This window comes from Podarcis liolepis (assembly GCF_965112155.1).
Source record: "Podarcis liolepis genome assembly, chromosome: 5".
Taxonomy (NCBI): domain Eukaryota; kingdom Metazoa; phylum Chordata; class Lepidosauria; order Squamata; family Lacertidae; genus Podarcis; species Podarcis liolepis.
Window position 1 is genome coordinate 17,935,033 of NC_139556.1, and position 21,556 is coordinate 17,956,588.

Below are 21,556 nucleotides of genomic sequence, written 5' to 3' on the forward strand. Positions count from 1 at the left end.
TGTAGTTTGCTTTGTGCATTTATGACTGGCTAGCAGTATGGCTGTATGGCTGTCCCATTAGCTTCTGTTGGCGGAGGAAAGCGTTCTCTTGGCATGTCCACACCAGAGACTGGAACTAGTTCAGTGACCATTTCCTCTTCCCACACAACTATGGGAATCATTGTTTTTGTAGCTATGATTTATTACATTTCTATACTGCCCTTCAACCCTTCAATCATCGTTTTTGTAGCTATGATTTATTACATTTCTATACCGCCCTTCATCCGAAGATCACAGGGCAATTTGCAATAAAACAGAAAGAATACATACCATAACAAAAACAACACCTGCCAGAGATCGTTCAATTAGTCAAAGGCCTGGGGGAAGAGGAATGTTTTTGCCTAAAGAGATGTAGCAAAGGTGCCAGGCAAGTCTCCCTGGGGAGAGCATTCCACAAGTGGGGGGCCACCACAGAAAAGGCTTGCTCTTGTGTTGCTGCCCTCCGGACTTCTAGCATAGGAGGCGCATGAAAAGTGTCCTCAAATGATGATCGCAGGGTCCAGCTCGGTTTAGGATGTGTGTGCAATGGCTCTCTCAACAGAATTCTCTGCACTTTGCCCAGCTACCATACCCCAGGATTATTTGGAAGAAGCCTTGGCGGGTGGCGCTGTGGGTTAAACCACAGAGCCTAGGACTTGCTGATCAGAAGGTCGGCGGTTCGAATCCCCACAACAGGGTGAGCTCCCGTTATTTGGTCCCAGCTTCTGCCCACCTAGCAGTTCAAAAGCACGTCAAAGTGCAAGTAGATAAATAGGTACCACTCCGGTGCGAAGGCAAATGGCATTTCCGTGCGCTGCTCTAGTTCGCCAGAAGCGGCTTAGTCATGCTGGCCACATGACCCGGAAGCTGTACGCCGGCTCCCTCGGCCAATAAAGCGAGATGAGCACCGCAACCTCAGAGTTGACCATGACTGGACCTAATGGTCAGGGGTCCCTTTACCTTTAAGTGACATGCATTTGTAGTGTTGCTAGGGCCCCAGTATTTCTAAATGTGTCGGAAAGGGTCTTCAATGGAGAATTTCACTTGGTGTTGTTAGCTGAACTTTCCTTGCCGGAATTGCTTTCATTCATTAAGCTACTTGCTTTCCTTTTTTAAAGATTGCCTTGACTCCTCCTTTGTGAAAATGCAGACCACAGTGCTTTGTTGAATGCAGTTAAGCGTAGTAAATAGCATATTCACAGCTATGATACATAAACGTTTTATTAACAGAAACCAACCTACTTTTTGAACTGATTTTAATGAAGTTTCCTTAACAGGTTTTTCTTCTTCTCTGCAGTGGAAAGGGGGATTCTCCCGAAGCCCGTGCATTAGCAAAGCAAATAGCGACATCGCTGCAGAATTTGCAGTCTAAAACCAACAGGGCTGTTGCAAACAGCAGGCCTGCCAAGGCTGCTGTCCATCTAGAAGGGAAGATTGAACAAGCTCAGAGATGGATAGACAACCCTACAGTTGATGACCGTGGAGTAGGTGAGTGTTTTAATTTTTCTGTGCGTGTGAACATGAACTCAGGTGGGAGTTGAGGTCCACCTAGTGGCTCAATGCAAAATCGCTGCTCCAACGATCATTTCCAACAATCCCTCCCTCTCCTTTGGAACCGGCAGCTCTCTGTTATGGGAAGCCACAGAACCAGAGAATTATCAAGTTGGAAGAGGGACCACAAGGGAAGCTTTAATGTTTGATGTTTTATCTCTTTATTACTAATAATTTGTTGGGAGCCGCCCACAGTGGCTGGGGAAATATTATAATATAGGGTCATCTAATCTGCAATGCAGGAATCTCAAAGAAGGAAAATCCAGGAGAGAGGACAGCAGAAGCCAACAAAATAACAAAGAACAACCTCTGCTAAACATAAGATAACAAATCAAGGATGGGGAAGCTCAGGCAAACTAGAGAATGAGTAATTGAAAACAACGGGCAGCCCAAAATAAAAATCTATATAGCACCATGAGGCCATCTTTTTTTTAACCTGCACAGAAATCCCCTTCACAAGTGGTCTTTTCTCTGTGATGACTTCAGGTGGGACATCCCAAAGCCGACTCGTATAAGCCCGGAAAACTACAGAGAAAATAGGGCTGCCTAGTTATTAGGGAGGACGGGTTGCAGCATGGTAGCGTTTCAGAGTACCTAGGGGAAGGTAGTGATTATGCTGGCACTAAAGCTTAACAATGGCAACTCTGCTTTACTTTCAAGAGTGGTTGTCAGGCTTCGGGGACTCGGTTCCCGCCCCCCCCCCCTTTGGCCATAGATAAGCAGGACAAAGCGAAAAGAGTCGCTTACCATTTAAAGAGATTTTAATGATCACAGCAAAAGGACAAAGCAGCCATTCTCGGAATGATGGTGTTCCCAGTTAAGGTTTCCACCCACTTCCCTCCTAGTCACTTTTGTGCCTTGCAACCTGATTTCACAACCACTGTGCTTTTTGTGTAGCCACCTTATCTACTCTACGTGACCTTGGACTGATAGGCTGGACACTCTCCAGCGAGAGAGAGTCTGTTAGCTCTCTTTCTCTCCCAGTTCTTCTTCACTTTGCTGTTCAACCGCCAGTTTGTCCCAACTTTTGTCTTCAGAACTGTGCCCCTCTGCAAACCATTGTTCCAAATCTATACTGTTTCACTGCTCCTGGGCAGCTTCAGGAGCTTGGTCAGGAGCAGGTGGAGGCTCCCACCATTCCTCATCAAAGCAGTACTCCTCAGCCTGGTCTCTGACAGTGGTGGAACAACTGTTCTAATTTCTCTTGCTCCATAAATTAAGCAAGATGAATCACTTTCAATGCAGGTCAGGCTGCCATCCGGGGTCTTGTGGCCGAAGGTCGCCGTCTTGCCAATGTCATGCTGGGACCTTATCGCCAGGACCTGCTCGCCAAATGTGACCGTGTGGAACAGCTGGCTGCCCAGTTAGCTGACCTGGCAGCACGAGGCGAAGGGGAATCTCCTCAAGCCAAGGCAATTGCTGCCCAGCTGCAGGACTCATTGAAGGTAAATAAAAACAGTATTTGAAAAGAGAAGGAAGAGCTCATGTCGGACGGTGTGTTGCCAGTCTATATGCGTTAACTAACAAAGCCAGAGAATCTTCCTGTTCAAGCTACTGGTCTTTGCAACATAGATAGACATAAACGCTTTGGACACAATCTACATTATTTTGCTGCTGTGCATCCTACATTAATTTAACTTAATTATAATTAATTCCAATTCCAATTACCCCTACCACCCATTGCTGGCCATTTCCTGACAGAAGTGACGTTTGGCAGTTTTGGGCATAGAGCTCCTCACAGAACTCTTGTGGATTGGGCCCAGTTCTTGCTCAATAAAAGCTAAAGGATCCCTGGACAGTTAAGTCCATTCAAAGGCGACTATGGGGTTATGGCACACATCTCGATTTAAGGGCAAGGGAGCCGGCGTTTGCCCACAGACAGCTTTTCAGGTCATGTGGCCAGCATGACTAAACTGCTTCTGGCGCAACGGGACACTGTGATGGAAACCAGAGTGCACAGAAATGCTGTTCACCTTCCCGCCACAGCTTTGCCTATTCACTTGCACTGGCGTGCTTTCGAACTGCTAGGTTGGCAGGAGCTGGAACAGAGCAACGGGAGCTCACTCCATCGTGGGATTCGAACTACCGACTTTCTGATCAGCAAGCCCAAGAGCAGGCTTCCTCAAACTTGGCCCTCCAGATGTTTTGAGACTGCAGTTCCCATCATCCCTGACCACTGGTCCTGTTAGCTAGGGATCATGGGAGTTGTAGGCCAAAAACATCTGGAGGGTCAAGTTCGAGGAAACCTGGCCAAGAGGCTCAGTGGTTTAGACCACAGCACTAGTGTGGAGCCATGTTGGTCTTGCTCCATGTCAGCCACTTCACATTCTTAATAGCAACCTCCCTTCTTTCCTAGCTTTGCTTTTTTAGTGTTCTGGGTTAGGGGTATAGACTAAAAATCTAGCTAGATGGTGAATTGGGAGTGGAGCGTCAGGGGCCCTACTGTCACAGTCCTTCTCACAGTCCATCTTTGAAGGTCTCCTATCTGTTTGTAAGTTCAGCTTTATGGCTGAGCCTTGTTTGAACCTAGGCTGTCCATATTCAGATCCAGTGTTTTACTTTTGCACTGCACTTCATCATGGCAAGCCCATTTCTGTGTTTTGACGCGGAGCCTTTGCATTCCTATTAAGGATCTGAAATCAAGGATGCAAGAAGCCATGACCCAGGAAGTATCTGATGTGTTCAGCGACACGACAACACCAATTAAGCTGTTGGCAGTAGCGGCCACTGCTCCTCCAGACGCCCCCAACAGGGACGAGGTGAGTCTGTTCCCAGCATGCACCAGTCTTTAAGTTACAGTGAGCAAGTATAATTCTGTGTAGGCCAAAGTAATAGTCAGATGTTAGACTTTTTATACTTAAATGGTTTCCCCACCCCCCCACCTGAGGAAAAAGAATGCAATTGGTGTCCACAGTTTGCAACATTACCATAACTTAATCCAGGTGTAGCCAAATGTTTTGGAGTAGGGGTACATTCTGAGTCTTGAGTGTTCTGCGGGTGCCAGTCACAAAATGGCTGCCCTGGGTTGTGTGACTTAACACAAAATGAGAGAGAGAGCCACCCCAACAACCTTATGCTTATCACAGGAAGTCAGTTGTGTCCTTCTGGTCCTTAGACTGGAGATCACACACAGATGTTATTGCTGTCTAATGACAACAGGGAGTATTCCTCAGTACCAGAAAAAATATACAAGGCAGACATGCCGCTCACATTCCACAGAAATCACTTGGAAGGGTACCTTTACATTTTGTCACGTCTTTCTTTCTAGAAGAGCTTACTTTTATTTTTTTAATGGAAGCTCAGAGTCTGGGGCACCAAGTTGGTGACAGCTGACTGTTTGAACCATCTTCCTTGATAAGAATTGCGCTTTTAAGGTGATCTGAGGAAAGCTCTGTCTTTGGTACTCATATCTATCATGGCGCATTCACGCCCATTATCATTGTAGCCTTGTGTGTGTAAACCAGGGCCTAAAGGTAAAGGTAAAGGGACCCCTGACCATTAGGTCCAGTCATGACCGACTCTGGGGTTGCAGCGCTCATCTCGCTTTACTGGCTGAGGGAGCTGGCGTACAGCTTCCGGGTCATGTGGCCAGCATGACTAAGCTGCTTCTGGCGGACCAGAACAGCGCATGGAAACACCGTTTACCTTCCTGCCGGAGTGGTACCTATTTATCTACTTGCACTTAGACGTGCTTTCAAACTGCTAGGTGGGCAGGAGAAACCAGGGCTTAGAATTGCCAAAAAGAGTTTTGTCCATAAGAAATGTGTGCGTTACTCTGTTCATCTTTCAGAGGGGAAGCTAGTCGGTTGCAGCAAAAAAAAAAAAGAAAAAGAGCCCTGAAAGATTAGCAGCTCGGTATCTCTGCTGAACAGTTTTAGTTTTCTAATAAATCACCAAAGAATTCATCATTGATTAAAATAACCTTAATTGAAGCACCTAGTCTGTAATTGAATGGGTTACTGTGAGTTGCTATGGGCCCCTGGCTTGGTATAAAACTCTGAACTGGCTGCATTTTTTAATCTGTGGTTGTTGATGTATTTCAACTTTCAGGTGTTTGATGACAGGGCAGCCAATTTTGAAAACCATGCTGCCAGGCTTGGAGCTACTGCAGAAAAGGCAGCTGCAGTTGGAACAGCCAACAAAAGTACTGTCGAAGGCATACAAGCAACTGTGAAGTCCGCAAGAGAGCTCACCCCTCAGGTATCTCTCCCTCTCACTGTCAGAAACTCCGGTTTTGATCGGAGCTCAAAGTCGTTTGACAATGACAGCAACCACTCTCATTTACCCCAGTCTTTCTTCATTTTCTTGGTATAATTTATGCCATGGAATGGGGTCATTTTGCTGCTGTTATTGTTAAACTATTGGAAGTCAGAAATCCTCGCCGATCTACTGCAGAACGCCAAAAGATCTGCACACTTCTGGTTGAGCGTTCCCCAGTTTGCTCAGTTTGCAGCCACCAAAAGCTTCACCTGGATGAAAAAATCAGTTGTTCAGTTTCTATTCAGAGAGTTCATCTCCAATAAGCATGTAGTGGGGTTGGAGACGCCAGTATCTGAACCTGAAGTTACCGTATTTTTCGCTCCATAGGACGCAGCGGACCATAGGATGCACTGGACCATAGGAGGGGGAGAACAGGGGGGAAAAATTCTCCCCCTCTCTGCTCAGCGCCCCTTCAGCGAAGCGGGAGGAGGAACAGAGCCCCTTCCATTTCTCCTCCCGCTTTGCTGAAGGGGCGCTGCGCAGAGACGGAAAACTGTGCAGCGCCTCTCCAGTGAAGCGAAGCCTGGAGAGCAAGAGGGATCAGTGTGCACCGACCCCTCTCTCTCTCTCCAGGCTTCAGACGGCTATCCGCAAGCCTTCGGAGCATGGCGGGAACTCCTGCTGCGCTCCGAAGGCTTGCGGATAGCTGCCTGAAGCCCCCGGAGCGCAGTGGGAGTTCCCTGCGCTCCTGGGGCTTCAGGCGGCTTCAGCGAAAGCAACGCGAAGCCTCCGGAGCGCGGGGGGAGCTCTTCCTCTGCGCTTTGGAGGCTTCGCGTTGCTATCGCTGAAGACAAGGAGCCTGCATTCGCTCCATAGGACGCACACACATTTCCCCTTAATTTTTGGAGGGGAAAAAGTGTGTCCTATAGAGGGAAAAATACGGTAAATAAATTGAATGAGAGGAGTCAAAGAATAAAACATGAGTATTTAACTATTAGGATGAGATGATTCTCTGTGTGAGAGACAGCACACAAATCAAGAGGTTGAGAGAGGGTAACTTCCTTAAATTGTAGGCTATTTTTAGGAGTCTGTAAAAAAAATCAAAATCTATAAAATCTCATAAAAATGTATGCATAGGTTGGCTTAACCTACAGAAACAGAGGCTCGCTTTGACTGCAGTCTTAAGGATTTACTTTCTAAGTCCCATTGAAATTAATGAACACTTTCAGGTGAACATTGCATTTATTTTATAGCTTTGTCCCACTTCTCGGCCAAAAAGACCTTTTAGAAGTTAAGCTACAATCTAAAAAGCTGCAAGAGGAGGGAATTTCAGTGGGAGCTGGATCCGGGCATAATCCGGGTGGCTGGCGTTAACTTCATTTCATCTGATGGCTTCCATAAGAGTGGTTCATAGCATCGTGCCTGCCCCTTTTGCGTTTTTCAGTAGCAGCTTAAAATTTCCTCTGAGGCTCAGTTGAAAACTAGAGAGCACCATAATCTTCCACCGTATTCTCCTAAGGAAAGAAGGACCGGACAGCTTTTTATGGTGTATGGCGAATCTTTCACTGACCAGATTGTCATGGAATATGTTCTCTCTCTGGTCAGTCTTCACACTTGGGTCTCTGGATAAGTAGATCCTTTGGGCGTCTTGTTTCCTACTTTGGGAGCATGTACTTCGAGTAGGAATAAATCTGAAGGGCTTCCTGTATAGAAAAAGTAATTTTACAAGCTGTTGTGTAATAGTCTACTTACATTCACGTGATGGAAGTATTTTAACAATTACTATTTGCGCTAGAGACTTCCGTAATTTCTTGGCTTTATTTTGTTGTTGTTTTCTTCTAAATAAAGGCGGTAATTAAAAAATAATAATTCTGTGCAGTCCCCATGTCATGATTGGGAATTCTGCTCTTTGGAAATTCTCAGTACAGTCGTACCTCAGAAGTCGAACAGAATCCGTTCCGGAAGTCTGTTCGACTTCCAAAACATTCAGAAACCAAGGCGCAGCTTCCGGTTGGCTGCAGAAAGCTCCTGTAGCCAATTGGAAGCCGCATCAAATGTTCGGGTTCCAAAGAACGTTCACAAACACTCACTTCTGGGTTTGGGGCATTCGGGGACCAAAATGTTGGACTCACAAGGTGTTCATCAACCAAGGTATGACTGTACCTCAGAGTGTTCTGGGGTGGTATAAATCCATCTTTCAGTTGGAGACTTCTTGTGAAACTCCCCAAACTGGGACCCATTTCAGATGAGAGATGCTTAACTTAACTTTCAGATTACCTACACTGCAAAATAAATTCCAGTGCACTTACTTTCTGTTCCTGTGCATCATTCCTGCCATCATATTTGGCTGTTTTTGCATTGGCAGGTAGTATCTGCCGCTCGCATCCTTCTAAGGAATCCTGGAAATCAAGCTGCTTATGAGCACTTTGAGACCATGAAGAACCAGTGGATTGATAATGTGGAAAAAATGACAGGTAAAATGGAGGATCTTGTGGCCATGGTTTTGTAGCCTCAAATCACTGATGACGAGCCTGAGATATAATTGGAAGGAAACTAGAAAGGGAAGAGCAATTCCTTCATGCAGTTGGCTTAAGCATGTGACAGAAAAGGAAAAGTCACCCCCCCCCAAAAAAGTCAACAGTGGACTCAAGGAAAACATTGCGCCATACTTTTGTTTGGAATATGTCTTGGCCTGATCCCTGGCAGCCTACAAACACAACTTTTGGATAAATTATTGTAATGCAACTCTATTTCAATCACTTGTTCATTACGGCGAAATTGTATATAGATTTGGATGTGTTTTGTGTTTGCACACAGATGCTGTTAAGGGAAGAAATATGACATCCATTTTTACATATTGAACTTCCATCCAAGTTCCCTTGTCCCACTGAGTTCCCTTTCTGTAAATCTAGCACAGGGTTTCACAAACTTGGGTCTGCAGCTGTTTTAGGACTACTCCCATAATCCCTAGCTAGCAGGAGCCAGTGATGAGGGATGATGGGAATTGTAGTCCAAAAACAGCAGGAGACCCAAGTTTGCGAAACATTGATCTAGCGTGTTTTCCACTATCCGCAGTACAAAAATGTACTCATCCCCAGTTGTGTAAATGAAACCCATTCATGTTTGAGGATTTGATAGAATTTGGAGGCCCTCTGGTGGCAAGAGCCAAGTGAGAAGGGTGATAAGAGTTTAAATGCTCATAATCAGGATTGTACCAAATCAGTACCCTGACAAATTCACCTGGCCAAGGTAGCAGAACTCCATCCTGTATTTAATGGTGACCTTCCCCTCCAGCGTCATTTCCCCTTGCCATGTACATGAAGGGAGGTAAATCTGTAAACTTCTTACCCTAGGGATGGTGGACGAAGCAATTGATACCAAGTCTCTGTTGGATGCTTCCGAGGAGGCCATTAAGAAAGACCTGGACAAGTGCAAAGTCGCGATGGCCAACATTCAGCCGCAGATGCTTGTCGCTGGGGCCACCAGCATTGCCCGGCGAGCAAACCGGATTTTGTTAGTGGCAAAGAAGGAGGTGGAAAACTCAGAGGACCCCAAGTTTCGGGAAGCTGTGAAAGCTGCCTCTGATGACCTAAGCAAAACCATTTCGCCAATGGTGATGGATGCGAAAGCTGTGGCAGGCAATATTTCTGATCCCGGTAAGCATTAGACAAAGATGCTTTCTCCAACTCTTCAAAGCGCCTTGTCACTGAATTTTCAAAACTAAATACTAAGCGCGCTCTCTCTCTCTCTCTCTTGCTTTTCCTAGGTTTGCAGAAGAATTTCCTTGATTCCGGCTACAGGATCCTGGGAGCTGTGGCCAAAGTCCGAGAGGCTTTCCAGCCCCAGGAACCCGACTTCCCCCCTCCGCCTCCTGATCTTGAGCAACTTCACGTAAGTGCCGTGTTACGGAGAATTGCTCTGGAAGGACAGAGGTAATCTGCAACCATTTGGTTGAGCCACTCTCAATTATTTAAATGGCTGTGGTTTCCTTGTGTGGGTGGACTCGCTTAATGCTGAAATCTGATTCCAGGCACACAGTGTTCTTCTATAATACACGCTGGCATACACACAAGATTGCGTCCCCAAGTTTTGTTTCTTTAGCATCTTGCGAAGCCAGATTTGGGCTTGGGGCCCTTGAGAGCGGAGTACAATGCCCTCTGTATGAAGGTAATCCAACCAAAAACCACAGAAGTGGCAAGAAAAGAACAGATTCCTGGGTCCTTGTATTTTGCTGAGAAAAGCAGCAGTTTAAAGCCAAGTGTGTGCCTTTCAGGCCATCTGTGATTATGTATAAACTTTGAACTTGGGGAACTGTTGTTGTGAACACATCCATTAATAGGAAGAACTTAAAGGTGGGTAGGTGCACATTTTTGAGATTTCAGAAACCACTGTCCGTGCCTTTGAAAGCTGTCTTGAAAACACGGGCATTTGAATCCAGGAATTGAATATATACAGTGGTGCCCCGCAAGACGAATGCCTCGCAAGACAAAAAACTCGCTAGACGAAAGGTTTTTCTGTTCGCGATTTGCCTCGCAAGACGAATTTCCCCTATGGGCTTGCTTCGCAAGACGAAAACGTCTCGCGACTTTTTTCTTTGACTAAAAACAAAGACATGTTTTGTTTATAAAGTTAATTTATTTTCCCTTAAATTTTCGAACTGCTCTTTACAGTATGTGTGACTTTAAAGAGCAGTTAATAAACTGTTGTTGTACCAAATTTGGCTTTGTTTGGACTTTTTTTGACCATAGGAACGCATTAATTGATTTTCAATGCATTCCTATGGGATTTCGTGCTTCGCAAGACGAAAAATTCGTTAGACAACAAAAATTGCGGAACGAATTAATTTCGTCTTGCGGGGCACCACTGTAATATGATAGCATATTAGTAAAGGTAAAGGGACCCCTGACAGTTAGGTCCAGTCACAGATGACTCTGGGGTTGCGGCTCTCATCTCGCTTTACTGGCTGAGGGAGCCGGCGTACAGCTTCCGGGTCATGTGGCCAGCATGACTAAGCTGCTTCTGGCGAACCAGAGCAGTGCATGGAAACGCCGTTTACCTTCCCGCTGGAGCGGTACCTATTTATCTACTTGCACTTTACATGCTTTTGAACTGCTAGGTTGGCAGGAGCAGGGACCGAGGAACGGGAGCTCACCCCCTCACGGGGATTTGAACTGCCGACCTTCTGATCGGCAAGCCCTAGGCTCTGTGGTTTAACCCACAGCGCCAGACAACCTCAGTTACCTTCTCTATAGAAGGACATCTGAAGTGAGCTATTGTCCCCCACCCTTTCTACAATTTCCTGCTGGTTAGCAGATCAGAAAACCATGTGAGAGGGATGAAGGACGCTTTTGCTAACAGTTGCTAACTTAAGAGATCATTTTGTAAAGTTTACCATAATGGATTTTAAGAGGATGCAGTTCAGGGCTGAGAGCCACATTCATGCTTGGCCCAACCCTCCAGGAAGTATGTAAATCATATTCTTGGGTAGGTGTCTTAATTTTCATTATTCTCAGCTTGGCAAAAGAATTGTGAAATTGAGTTTGGAAAGTTTGCCCAAAGCACTGAAAATTCCCTATCCTGGGAAGGATCAGAAATCAGGAAGACCAAATTTTCATTAAGGACTAGAATAATTTTATAACATACCTTAGAGACCACTGCAAACAGTTGAAATCACTAGCGGGAATACAATAGATTACAGTAAAGTAACACAGACTTTGGATACTATGGATTTATAATAGATTACAGTAAAAGATGCAGGAAAAATGTTTTAGAAATGGAAACCATGGAGGTCAGAAGGTTTGAGAGAACCTCATTTTTTCTTTTTTTTGTTGGAATTGTTATGTTTGATGTGTATAATTAATAAATATAAAATAAATAAATAAAGGGACAACTCAGGTGCAAAAGCTGAAAAAAAATAAAAGAAGATTCCCCATTCTGTGGATTGCTATAGATTTGGCCATTTTGCATTGGATCTCTGCGTTGGGGTACTGCAAGCCATTTCCTTTCTTCCTTAGCTTACAGATGAACTTGCTCCTCCCAAGCCGCCGCTGCCAGAGGGCGAGGTTCCTCCCCCCAGGCCCCCTCCTCCTGAAGAGAAAGATGAAGAGTTCCCAGAGGTGAAGGCTGGGGAGGTGCTCAACCAGCCCATGATGATGGCTGCCAGGCAGCTCCACGATGAAGCCAGAAAGTGGTCCAGCAAGGTAAGAACGGCCAATGCATCCCTGTGTTCTTGCTTAACTGCTGCTTCTCCATTTAACCCAAAGAAATTGCAGACCGGTGTGTTTCGTGGGTATTGCATTGATGTCACTTGGGGATACTCCAGTGTTGTAGGCAGATCGGTTTGTATAGATCAGGGGTCAGCAATGTGTGGCCCATGGGCTGGATGCGGCCCACGAAGACTGTTTTACCGGCCCACGACACCGGAAATTGTGTCTGCACATGTCCAGATGCCGAAAATCGCTTCTGTGCAGGTGTGGTTTTCGGTGTCTGGGCATGCACAGAAGCGATTACCAGCGCCACAGACATGCACAGACACGATTTTCGGTGTTGCGCTGTGCCAGTCCGGCCCACAGACAATCTCCATGGGAGTGATCCGGCCCATGATCGGTAAACCTTGCTGACCCCTGGTATAGATCTTCAGAGGTTGGGCTCTTTTTAGAGAACGAATTGCTGAATACAAATCCTCACCCTTACGTTGACTGCTCTTATCACTGCTGTGCAAAGACCTCGCTTTAAAACCTTCCTCAGGTTGCCAGGAAATTTTATGCCCTGGGTGAGTTGGAATTGGGGGTCAAATCCAACAGATGAGGGAGAAAACCAATCCGTCTCACCCAAATGAGGTGAGAAACTCCACAACGGTTTCCAGTGTGCTCTGGAAGAGCACTGAAAACAAACAAACAAAAGCTTGATAATGCTGCCGGAGTTAGGAAAGAGGCAATCTAAAATTGACTCTTCTGTCGCATCCAGAGTTGCTTCTCCCCATGAAGCTATGAAAACCTTTATCTTGTGCTGACTCTGTAGTGCAGGAATGGGGAAACCTGTGGTCCTTCAAGAGAAGGTGATGGACTACAACTCCAATCATCCCTGTCCATTGGCCATGCTGCCTGGGACCGATGGGAGTCGGGAATCCATCTGCAGGGCTGCACATTTCCCCATCCTTGCTGCAATGCTTTGGAAAGGTGGTGTGTAATCTCCAACAATATCCACAATATTTTTCGCATTCTCTCTCCTTATCACACGTCTACCAAGAAGTGGGCTTTTTCAGAAGCGGCACCAAGCTTTGTGGGTCGATCAAGGCTATTTTTAAAGCTTTGCAAATTATTGATATAAACATGGGACTTTTCACATCCCACCATTTCATTAAAACCATAGAATCGTTCCCAAGACTCTTACTGTGCACAGATTTCATAACCACGCCTTGGCGTATGTAGAACTTTAGCGTAGCAAGAAGGGCGAGGGAAACCTCACCGGACTTGAGCCCTGAGCTGAAATGAAGAAGAAGAAGAAGAAGAGTTTGGATTTGATATCCCGCCTTTCACTCCCTTTAAGGAGTCTCAAAGCGGCTAACATTCTCCTTTCCCTTCCTCCCCCACAACAAACACTCTGTGAGGTGAGTGGGGCTGAGAGACTTCACAGAAGTGTGACTGGCCCAAGGTCACCCAGCAGCTGCATGTGGAGGAGCGGAGACACGAACCCGGTTTCCCAGATTACGTGACTACCGCTCTTAACCACTACACCACGCCTTAAGAATGTACGCCAGCATTCGGGACCTTCTGCTTGAGTTGGGGAATCAAGCCCAATAGCATCTGCCTTTTGCCCTTTTTGTGCTCCGCAAGCTTTCTCCCCTGCCCCACCAGACTGTCGCAGGAAGTCCCAGAGGCCAGTGTAGAGGGGCTATGCAGAATACCCACGCTTACCTCTGAATAGGGGCTGTAACATGGGTGCCAAACATCTTGCCATGTTTGGCAGATTCGTTTAAGATTGCTGCAACAACGATGCCAACCCTTGCAAATGAGTTTTTTGGGGGTTGGTTTTTTTCTGCATCTCATCACAAAACAAGTATCATTTTGACCTTGGTGGTTTTTATTTTTGGAAGGGATAACAGAGAAGCAAACAGTCCAAAATGAATTTTCCAAGCAAAGCAACACTGAACACACACCACACACACACACACACACACACACACACACACACACATTTTCTCACTGATTTTAATATGCTTGAGAAAAACAATATTATTTAATTTATATTCCACCTTTTTACCCAAGGCGATCATGGAGTCATACGTCGTTCTCCTCTTTCCTCATGTAATCCCCAAAACCACCCTGTGAGGTAGGCTAGGCTGAGAAACCCAAATTCACCCAGCAAGCTTCGTGGCGGAGTGTGGATTTTGAACCCTAGATCTTAAGTCTGACACTTTCCACTACACCCCACTTGCTTCAGTTTAAAACGTAGTTTTAAAATATCATTTAAAACCTGTCCTGGTAGACATTGTGGTTGAGATTTGGTGCCTTCTGAGCTTTTAACTTTAAGGTCACTGGGGTGTGTGGGGGATCAATAAATAAACCCAGCTGTTGAGAAAAGCTGATACCCAACTGCTGTATCTTGGTAATTCCATTCAGGAGAACATTATCTGCAGTGCCCTGTCCCAAGGTGGCTGCAATGTGGGGTTTTTTTCCCTGCACATAAATATTATTGTGGGTTTATAGGTCTTCAAAAGTAGGTGGAGAATAAATGGCTACAGTCTGAGCCACTCTTCCAGCAGAAGAGATTGTGTGTAGAAGCCAATGGCTCTGAGGGGAGGCGCAAAAACCGAACAGATTGCTTTGGGCTGGCTGTGAAAAATAGCTTCAGTTGTGTATTACTTGTTTATTCCGACTGCGCAGCAAATTAACTTTCCCCCCTTTTCTCTTCATGCTCTGCCAGTTTAATTTTTCCTTCTTCCTGGACAATAAATTTCTTGCTTTGCCCTCTCTCCTGCTTCCCAGTGTTACTTGAACATTTGCTAGGCTATACATCCTATTTTTGTTGGCTGTTGTGGTACTCAAACGTGGTGAGACAGAAGGGGGGGATATATATTAGTCCCCTACGAAAGTGCACAGAGTCCCACAGAATCCTTCACTCGGCAACATGAAAAAATAAATTTGAAATAGAGCCCCTAAGATGGATTGTTAATGCAAATCCCTTTGGTGGCAAGTGTGTGTGGTTTAATTGCCTAATGCTTTGAACCACTTTGGGTTATGGACAGCATGAATGACCCTAGAAATAAGGTGCAGTAGAACTTCCTCTTTGCCTCCTCTCCCTGCAAGTCCCCCTAAATATGTTCTGGGTTTTCCCCCGCCCCTCTGGAGCATATTTCGGAGGCGGGAGAGGAGAGGGAGGGAAAGTTCCATTCAACAGCCAGAAGAGTGGAATTATTTGGTTGGATACCACCCAATATTTTTAAAACTAACACATCCTTCATATTTAGTAAACGCACGCACCTTAACTTTCAGGCACTTCCTCCACATCTCGCTGTCCGCTGTCCCCCCATTTTGAGTTGTAGGATCAGGACGGAGGTGGTCACATTGGGATCAATAATTCCCCAGAAGGCAACAGGTTGCTTTTGTCCATAAGTGCTTGCTATCTCTTAAGCAGATGTTTCAGGTTGCGCGACAGAAAGACTTCACCACTTGGTCCTCATTGAAAGAAAAGGCCCTTACTCAATGCACTGCATTTAACCACTGTGTTTGCCCAGAAAGCAAAAAGAGATGAAATCCCACACTGCCGCCTTAAGCTGCATCTAATTTATTTGGGAGCATATAATTGCATAAACTGAGTAATTGGGGGGGGGGAGAGAAAGTTTAATACTGAAAGCCGCTGTTCTTGAAGGAGGAGGTGTGAACATGCAAAAACACGGGGGGGGGGAGGGTTTGTGAAGGACGTGGGGGCTGGGGGCAAACTGAAATAAAATGTGATCATTGTGTGTGGGTCTGGTTGCACTTGAAAAGGCAGCGTTTGCCCCTTTTGTCTTCTCTTTCTGTAATGGATTGGTACCCTGAAGATTGGCTGCGATAATACCGAGCTGTTCTGGTTTTTTTTAAGAGACATCCTTTCCGCAGGATGTGATTCAGGATACTCTGACAAACAATTTGAAAATCCTCATTTGGATTTTTGTAGAACAACATTGTGGCAAAACAATCTGGCACCATCTCATTAACCTTCTGCTAACAGAAACATTTCCGACTGGCTTTGTTTTGTGTGTGCTGCTAACATCCCTTTCTGTCTGCTAACGATTAACACACTGATCATGTCCTTCTAATGAGCAGCCTCTCCTGTTTCTTCCACAATCCCTTGGCTTTCTGTCCTGACTTCCTTCCTGCATTGTGTTTTGCTTTCACAATAACCTCCTTTTCCATGGCCTGGACTAAGACATGGTGGTGCCTGCAGAATCCATATGGCAGGGGTCTGCAACCTTTAAGACAAAAAGAGCCACTTGGACCCGTTTCCGAAGAAAAAAACACTGGGAGCCGCAAAACCATTGCGACATTTAAAGCATATGCGCCGCTGCCCTTCGATCTGACAGCGGGCGGGAAGGTGACGTCGGGACGGTGCGTGACTAGCGCATGCACCGCCCCCATGCGACGTCACAGCCAGTACAGCGCCCGCCACAGTGAGGAGTGTCGGGGCGCACAATGCGCCTCCTCCCCTTGCTAGTATCCGCCCCGGAGCCGCGGCAAAGGTGTAAAAGAGCCACATGCAGCTCCGGAGCCGTGGGTTGCAGACCCCTGCCATATGGCATCCTTGTCCCAATTCCTCCACCCCCACATTCCTGCCACAAAATAATGGACAGGGAGCACGATTTGCTTGCAAATTCTCCTGTGCAAACCTTGCTGAAATGAATAGGAGCTCTTTTCAACAAGGACACACACAAAAGCCCTCGAGCGACTTCCGTTCATATCCGTGAGGCTCCGCAGGGTCAGGTCTGCCACTTCCCCACCCTTAATAGCACCCAAGACTTGCTAGGGGTGCCTGCCTCAATTGTCGTGCGGCAAGGCCTCTCCCATCTCTTTTGGGCACAGAAAGCAGCCCCTGGCGTCTCTGCTCCCTGGCAGTTTTTTCTCAGCGCTCAAGCCTCATCGTTGAAACTTTCCTCTTGCACCCCCCAAGTAATCTTTAAGTGTTGCACTTGCTTTTGTTTCTCCTTTCCTTTCCTGTCTCCGTGGCGCCATTGTCTTGCCAGAAAAGAATGTTGTGGTGAAATAGAAGACACTTTAGAGAGGACCTCGAGTGAAAAACGATGATGATTTCTTGGTGTGCTTTCTCTAAACTCTTTGTTGTTTCTCTCCTTGAAGCCTTTGTAGATTCTCAGGTCAAGTGTTCCCTTGGAATTGCGTCCCTTCCTCCCTGCCCCTCCTTCCAGAATAAAGGGATTTACTAAAACCAGCTCAGTTCTTGCTCTTTGACCAGATCCTGCTTCTTTATACTAACTGTCCCTGTTTCTTCATCCCCCCCCCTCCGCATCCCCGCCCCCCCCGCCCAACCTGCGAAGCCTGATGTGACTGATGAGGTTAAGGAAGCCCCTGAGGCTGATGTAGATGTAGATCAGGAGGAGGAGGAGGAGGAGGAGGAAGCAGATGTTGAATTCACTCTCCCCTCTGACATTGAAGATGATTACGAGCCTGAGCTGCTGTTAATGCCAACCAACCAGCCCGTTAACCAGCCCATTCTGGCCGCTGCTCAGTCTCTGCACCGGGAAGCCACCAAGTGGTCTAGTAAGGTACTTCCTCCATTTCCCCCTGGCGACTGACCCGCGTTGCATCCAGCCATTTTGGAACGTTGACACATTTGCATTCACTCTTGATCCTTGCCGGGTCCCATTTTCGTTTTCTTTCTTTCTTTTTCCTTTTTCTGAATTGGAATGAAATTCGAGTTTGTCTGCACTTCATTGTTGAGGATTGAGAGTGGCTTCACATGTTTCTGACAGGCCTGCTGGCGATGATGGCCGGGCTCAAAAAGCTTCATTTGGCTCACAACTTCCTTCGTTTTACTCTCCTTCTTAATCAAGGCTTCCTCTCCCTGTCGTTGCTCTCTGTCTTACCTGTCTCTTCACGGCAGTGGTTCTTTTTTCAAAAGGGAAGAGAAAACAAACAAACCAAACAAACATACGTACAAACCAGCTGACTACCTGTGAAGCCATGGTTGAGTCTCTCAGTGACTTCCAGATTGTGAGGGAGTCGTCGTTGTCATTCCCGAAGTCATTTAACACGCATCATTGTGCTTTTCTGCCTCTTATCAATGGCTTCCACTAAAACGTTGGACAGACCAGGAATGGCTTGGTATGGCGGCGTTGCCGAGGAGTTGGACCTGCTGATGTGCACTTGGCTGTAATGTAAAAAGGCTGGCCCATGGTGAGAGGACTTTGGTCAACAAGCTATGCTGAATGTGTTGGTTGCTAAGTTCAGACTTCGTTGGGTTTTCTAAAAAAATACACAACCCATGATGTTGATGGAGATCCTCAGTCCGTGGCTCGGAGCGATCTTAGTCCTGAGCTTGCTGGCACTAATCGCAAACAAATGTTTTGGGAGCTGTCGGGTCACTTTTTCGCTTTTGGGACTAGCATGCTGCAAGGAGTTAAGTGTGTGGCTGTGCAGTTACTAAAAATTAGGTATGTATGTGTGGAACCCCCCCCCCTTTTTTTTTTAAAAAAATGAGTCTTTCTTTCATTGTCTTTTCAGTCAGTAATGGTGGTGATCTTTTGGTGCCTGTGTGCAAAATTCACGTGGTGGTTTTCCATGTGTAGGTTAATGTGGGGCACAATTTAGCACACTCTTTCTCCTTTGCAAATCTCCTTGAAATGAATGGAGAAGCCTCCCGTTCATTTTAAGTGAGATGTGCATGAGAACATGTCGCTGCATTGTGCTTCATGGGTTAGATCTCTCTCCCCCTTAAATGGTACCTCTGGAACCTGCCATTTCCACCACTTGCCTCATGGTGCGAAGGCCTCTCTCATTTTACACTCTGCTTTGCCTTCTACTCTTCGGAAACCAGGCGAGAAGACGCATGGCCTTCATTGCTCAAGGGGGCTGGCAGTCCACCCTTAACCGTTACTCATCACAGCAGCAAGCACATGTTTAGCATCCTGGCTCATTGCTCCTGCGATGGTGATACGCAATTTGTGTGGTGGAACATGCATGTTTGCACATGCATTTTTCATTTGTACAAATACACACACACACACACACACAGTATTTTCAGTGCACTGGTTAAAAACAAATGTGTGAAGAGACTCCTGAACAAGGATATGGCTCTTCAGACTTTTGCAACTCAGCAGCTTTTTGTAATGTGTACAACATGCTGGTTTTATGCACTGCATAATGGAAATATGTCCGTAAGGACCACATTTCCCCTTCCGCAGCTATCACCACACTGTGTGCCTTTTGTTGTTGCCGTTGTTACAAACACTTTTCTCCCGGTAGTCCTAATGCCTAACAGCCACTTTCCTGCATGCAAAAGATTACAGTCCAGGCACTTTTTCCTATTTTCTCACTGCTGTTGGTCAGTATGTCATGTTAGCTAAGCACTCTTCACAAAAACATTGCACAGATTTATTTATTTTTAAATGAATTGATTACATTGGTCTTGAACACTTTTTCAGCTATAGTATTTAATATAGAAAAATGTTATTTCAAACACCAGTTATTTATATTGTCCCTCAAAAAATAAAGAACTCCCTCTCAAAACAGTGGCTGTTAAAAAGTTGTGTTACAAGTTGAACTGAATGCTTGCGGTTCAGCCTCAAGTTTGCAAACTCTTCCACATCCGTTCTGGTGTGGCCATGAGTAGTAGGCAGGAGTTCAGAAACTTTTGATACTACTTTTGATTAACTGTAGCTTGTCAATTTCATTCACCCCCAACAAACTACAGTCATACCTTGGTTTTCGAACAGCTTAGTTCGCGAACGTTTTGGCTCCTGAACACCGCCAACCCGAAAGTGACTGTTCCGGTTTGTGAACTATTTTTGGAAGCCAAACGTCCGACGGGACTTCTGGTTGGCTGCAGGAGCTTCCTGCAACCAATCTGAAGCCACACTTCGGTTTCCGAACGTTTTGGAAGTCGAACGGATTTCTGGAATGGATTCCGTTCGACTTCCAAGGTACGGCACTATCGCTAAGCCAGCTGCATAACCTATAGTTTAGTGTGATGTCCAAGTGCAGCCCAATGCCTCTTTTCTCCACTGAAGGAAGATGAGATTGTCCTAAGTGGAGGAAAGGTGGCAATTCTTACAGCGAGGCTGTCAACTTGATGAATTAAGTGGTAGTTGGTTTTCACGACAGGAGAGTTTGCCAGTTGATAAATAATAGCTTCATATGTTTGCAAATGACTAAGTTCTGAAGATTTTTCTCTTTTGAGGTTTCAGATGATGCGTACACACCTTGCAGCAGGCCTCATCTTAGAAGCGCTGCTTCCTTTTACATGGAATAACTGGTGGTTTATTAAAAATAATTTACATTTTTTTAAAAAAAAACCTGCTACCATCTAAGCATGCCTTTTTACATATACAGCTGATCAAAAGGATTAACTGACGCTCTGACTTCTCCCTCAGCTGTGTCCCCCTCAGAAAAGTTAGTTGTCATCTGTGAATGTAGAGTGCCAAATTGGGATGCGCCATGTCCATTTATATGTTGATATTAAGAATATTCACCCTCATAACACTGGATGCTTTAAACTTAAGGCATTATCTTCTTGCACCCTTATTATAAGGATAGGTGTTTAACTGGTAAAACTGTCTGAACTTAGCCGCTTTCACTTCAGCAACAAACTAACACTGCGTGTCCACAACGTTTTTTGTTTTTTATTTTACGGGCCAAAGCTTGTTTTTCACTTTTTGGGGGAGAGAAAGTATTTCACAACTGGCCTTTGGGGCAAAGCTCTTTTCCAGTGCTCTTAGTGGAGCGGCGTCTGCACCACACAGGACGTCTCTTCTTTGCCCTTCCAGAGTGAGGGCTTGCTTACAGGACGGGGGTGACGGCGCGGGCCGATGTCTGGCTCCCAAGCTTTCATGGCTGCCCTTGCTCTTTTCCAGGGCAACGACATCATCGCCGCCGCCAAGCGGATGGCCCTCCTCATGGCCGAGATGTCGCGCTTGGTCAGAGGCGGCAGTGGGAACAAGCGTGCTCTCATCCAGTGTGCCAAGGATATCGCGAAAGCTTCCGACGAAGTCACCAGGCTGGCCAAGGAGGTGGCGAAGCAGTGCACTGACAAGCGCATCAGGACAAACCTTTTGCAGGTGGGTCACCAGCCACTGCCTGAAGAAGGCAGGGAAGCAGTGAGAGCTGGCGTTGGTAACAGAGATGGCATGCGGTCAGTGGACTAAGGGGACTAGGCTAGTGGCAGGGACATGGATGGCACTGTGGTCTAAACCACTGAGTCTCTTGGGCTTGCTGATCAGAACGTTGGCAGTTCGAATCCGCACAACGGGGTGAGCCCCCATTTCTCTGTCCCAGCTCCTGCCAACCTAGCAGTTTGAAAGCATGCCAGTGCAAGTAGATAAATAGGTACCACTGTGGCGGGAAGGTAAACGGCCTTTCCGTGCACTCTGGCTTTCATCACAGTGTTCCCTTGCACCAGAAGCAGTTTAGTCATGCTGGCCACATGACCCTGAAAGCTGTCTGTGGATAAACACCAGCTCCCTCAGCCTGAAAGCGAGATGAGCACCCCAACCCTGTAGTCGCCTTTGACTGGACTTAACCATCCAGGTGTCCTTTACCTTTCCCCCCCTTACTAGGCTAGTCTCCTAAATGTTCCC

At 46.2% G+C, this 21,556-nt stretch overlaps 1 protein-coding gene across 4 annotated transcripts in view; it reads left to right on the forward strand.

The window, feature by feature from the left end:
- VCL (vinculin) overlaps nucleotides 1–21,556 on the forward strand; it is an 86,699-nt gene that overhangs the window by 59,137 nt on the left and 6,006 nt on the right. For 2 of the 4 annotated variants that reach the window (XM_083502411.1, XM_083502412.1), the window contains exons 11-20: nucleotides 1,316–1,506; nucleotides 2,815–3,014; nucleotides 4,200–4,328; nucleotides 5,620–5,769; nucleotides 8,135–8,243; nucleotides 9,123–9,425; nucleotides 9,536–9,660; nucleotides 11,784–11,969; nucleotides 17,300–17,527; nucleotides 20,834–21,037. In XM_083502411.1, coding sequence (XP_083358537.1) covers nucleotides 1,316–1,506; nucleotides 2,815–3,014; nucleotides 4,200–4,328; nucleotides 5,620–5,769; nucleotides 8,135–8,243; nucleotides 9,123–9,425; nucleotides 9,536–9,660; nucleotides 11,784–11,969; nucleotides 17,300–17,527; nucleotides 20,834–21,037 — 1,825 coding nt within the window. The remainder of the gene's footprint in view (nucleotides 1–1,315; nucleotides 1,507–2,814; nucleotides 3,015–4,199; nucleotides 4,329–5,619; nucleotides 5,770–8,134; nucleotides 8,244–9,122; nucleotides 9,426–9,535; nucleotides 9,661–11,783; nucleotides 11,970–17,299; nucleotides 17,528–20,833; nucleotides 21,038–21,556) is intronic. The other 2 variants (XM_083502413.1, XM_083502414.1) reach the window with 1 other exon arrangement.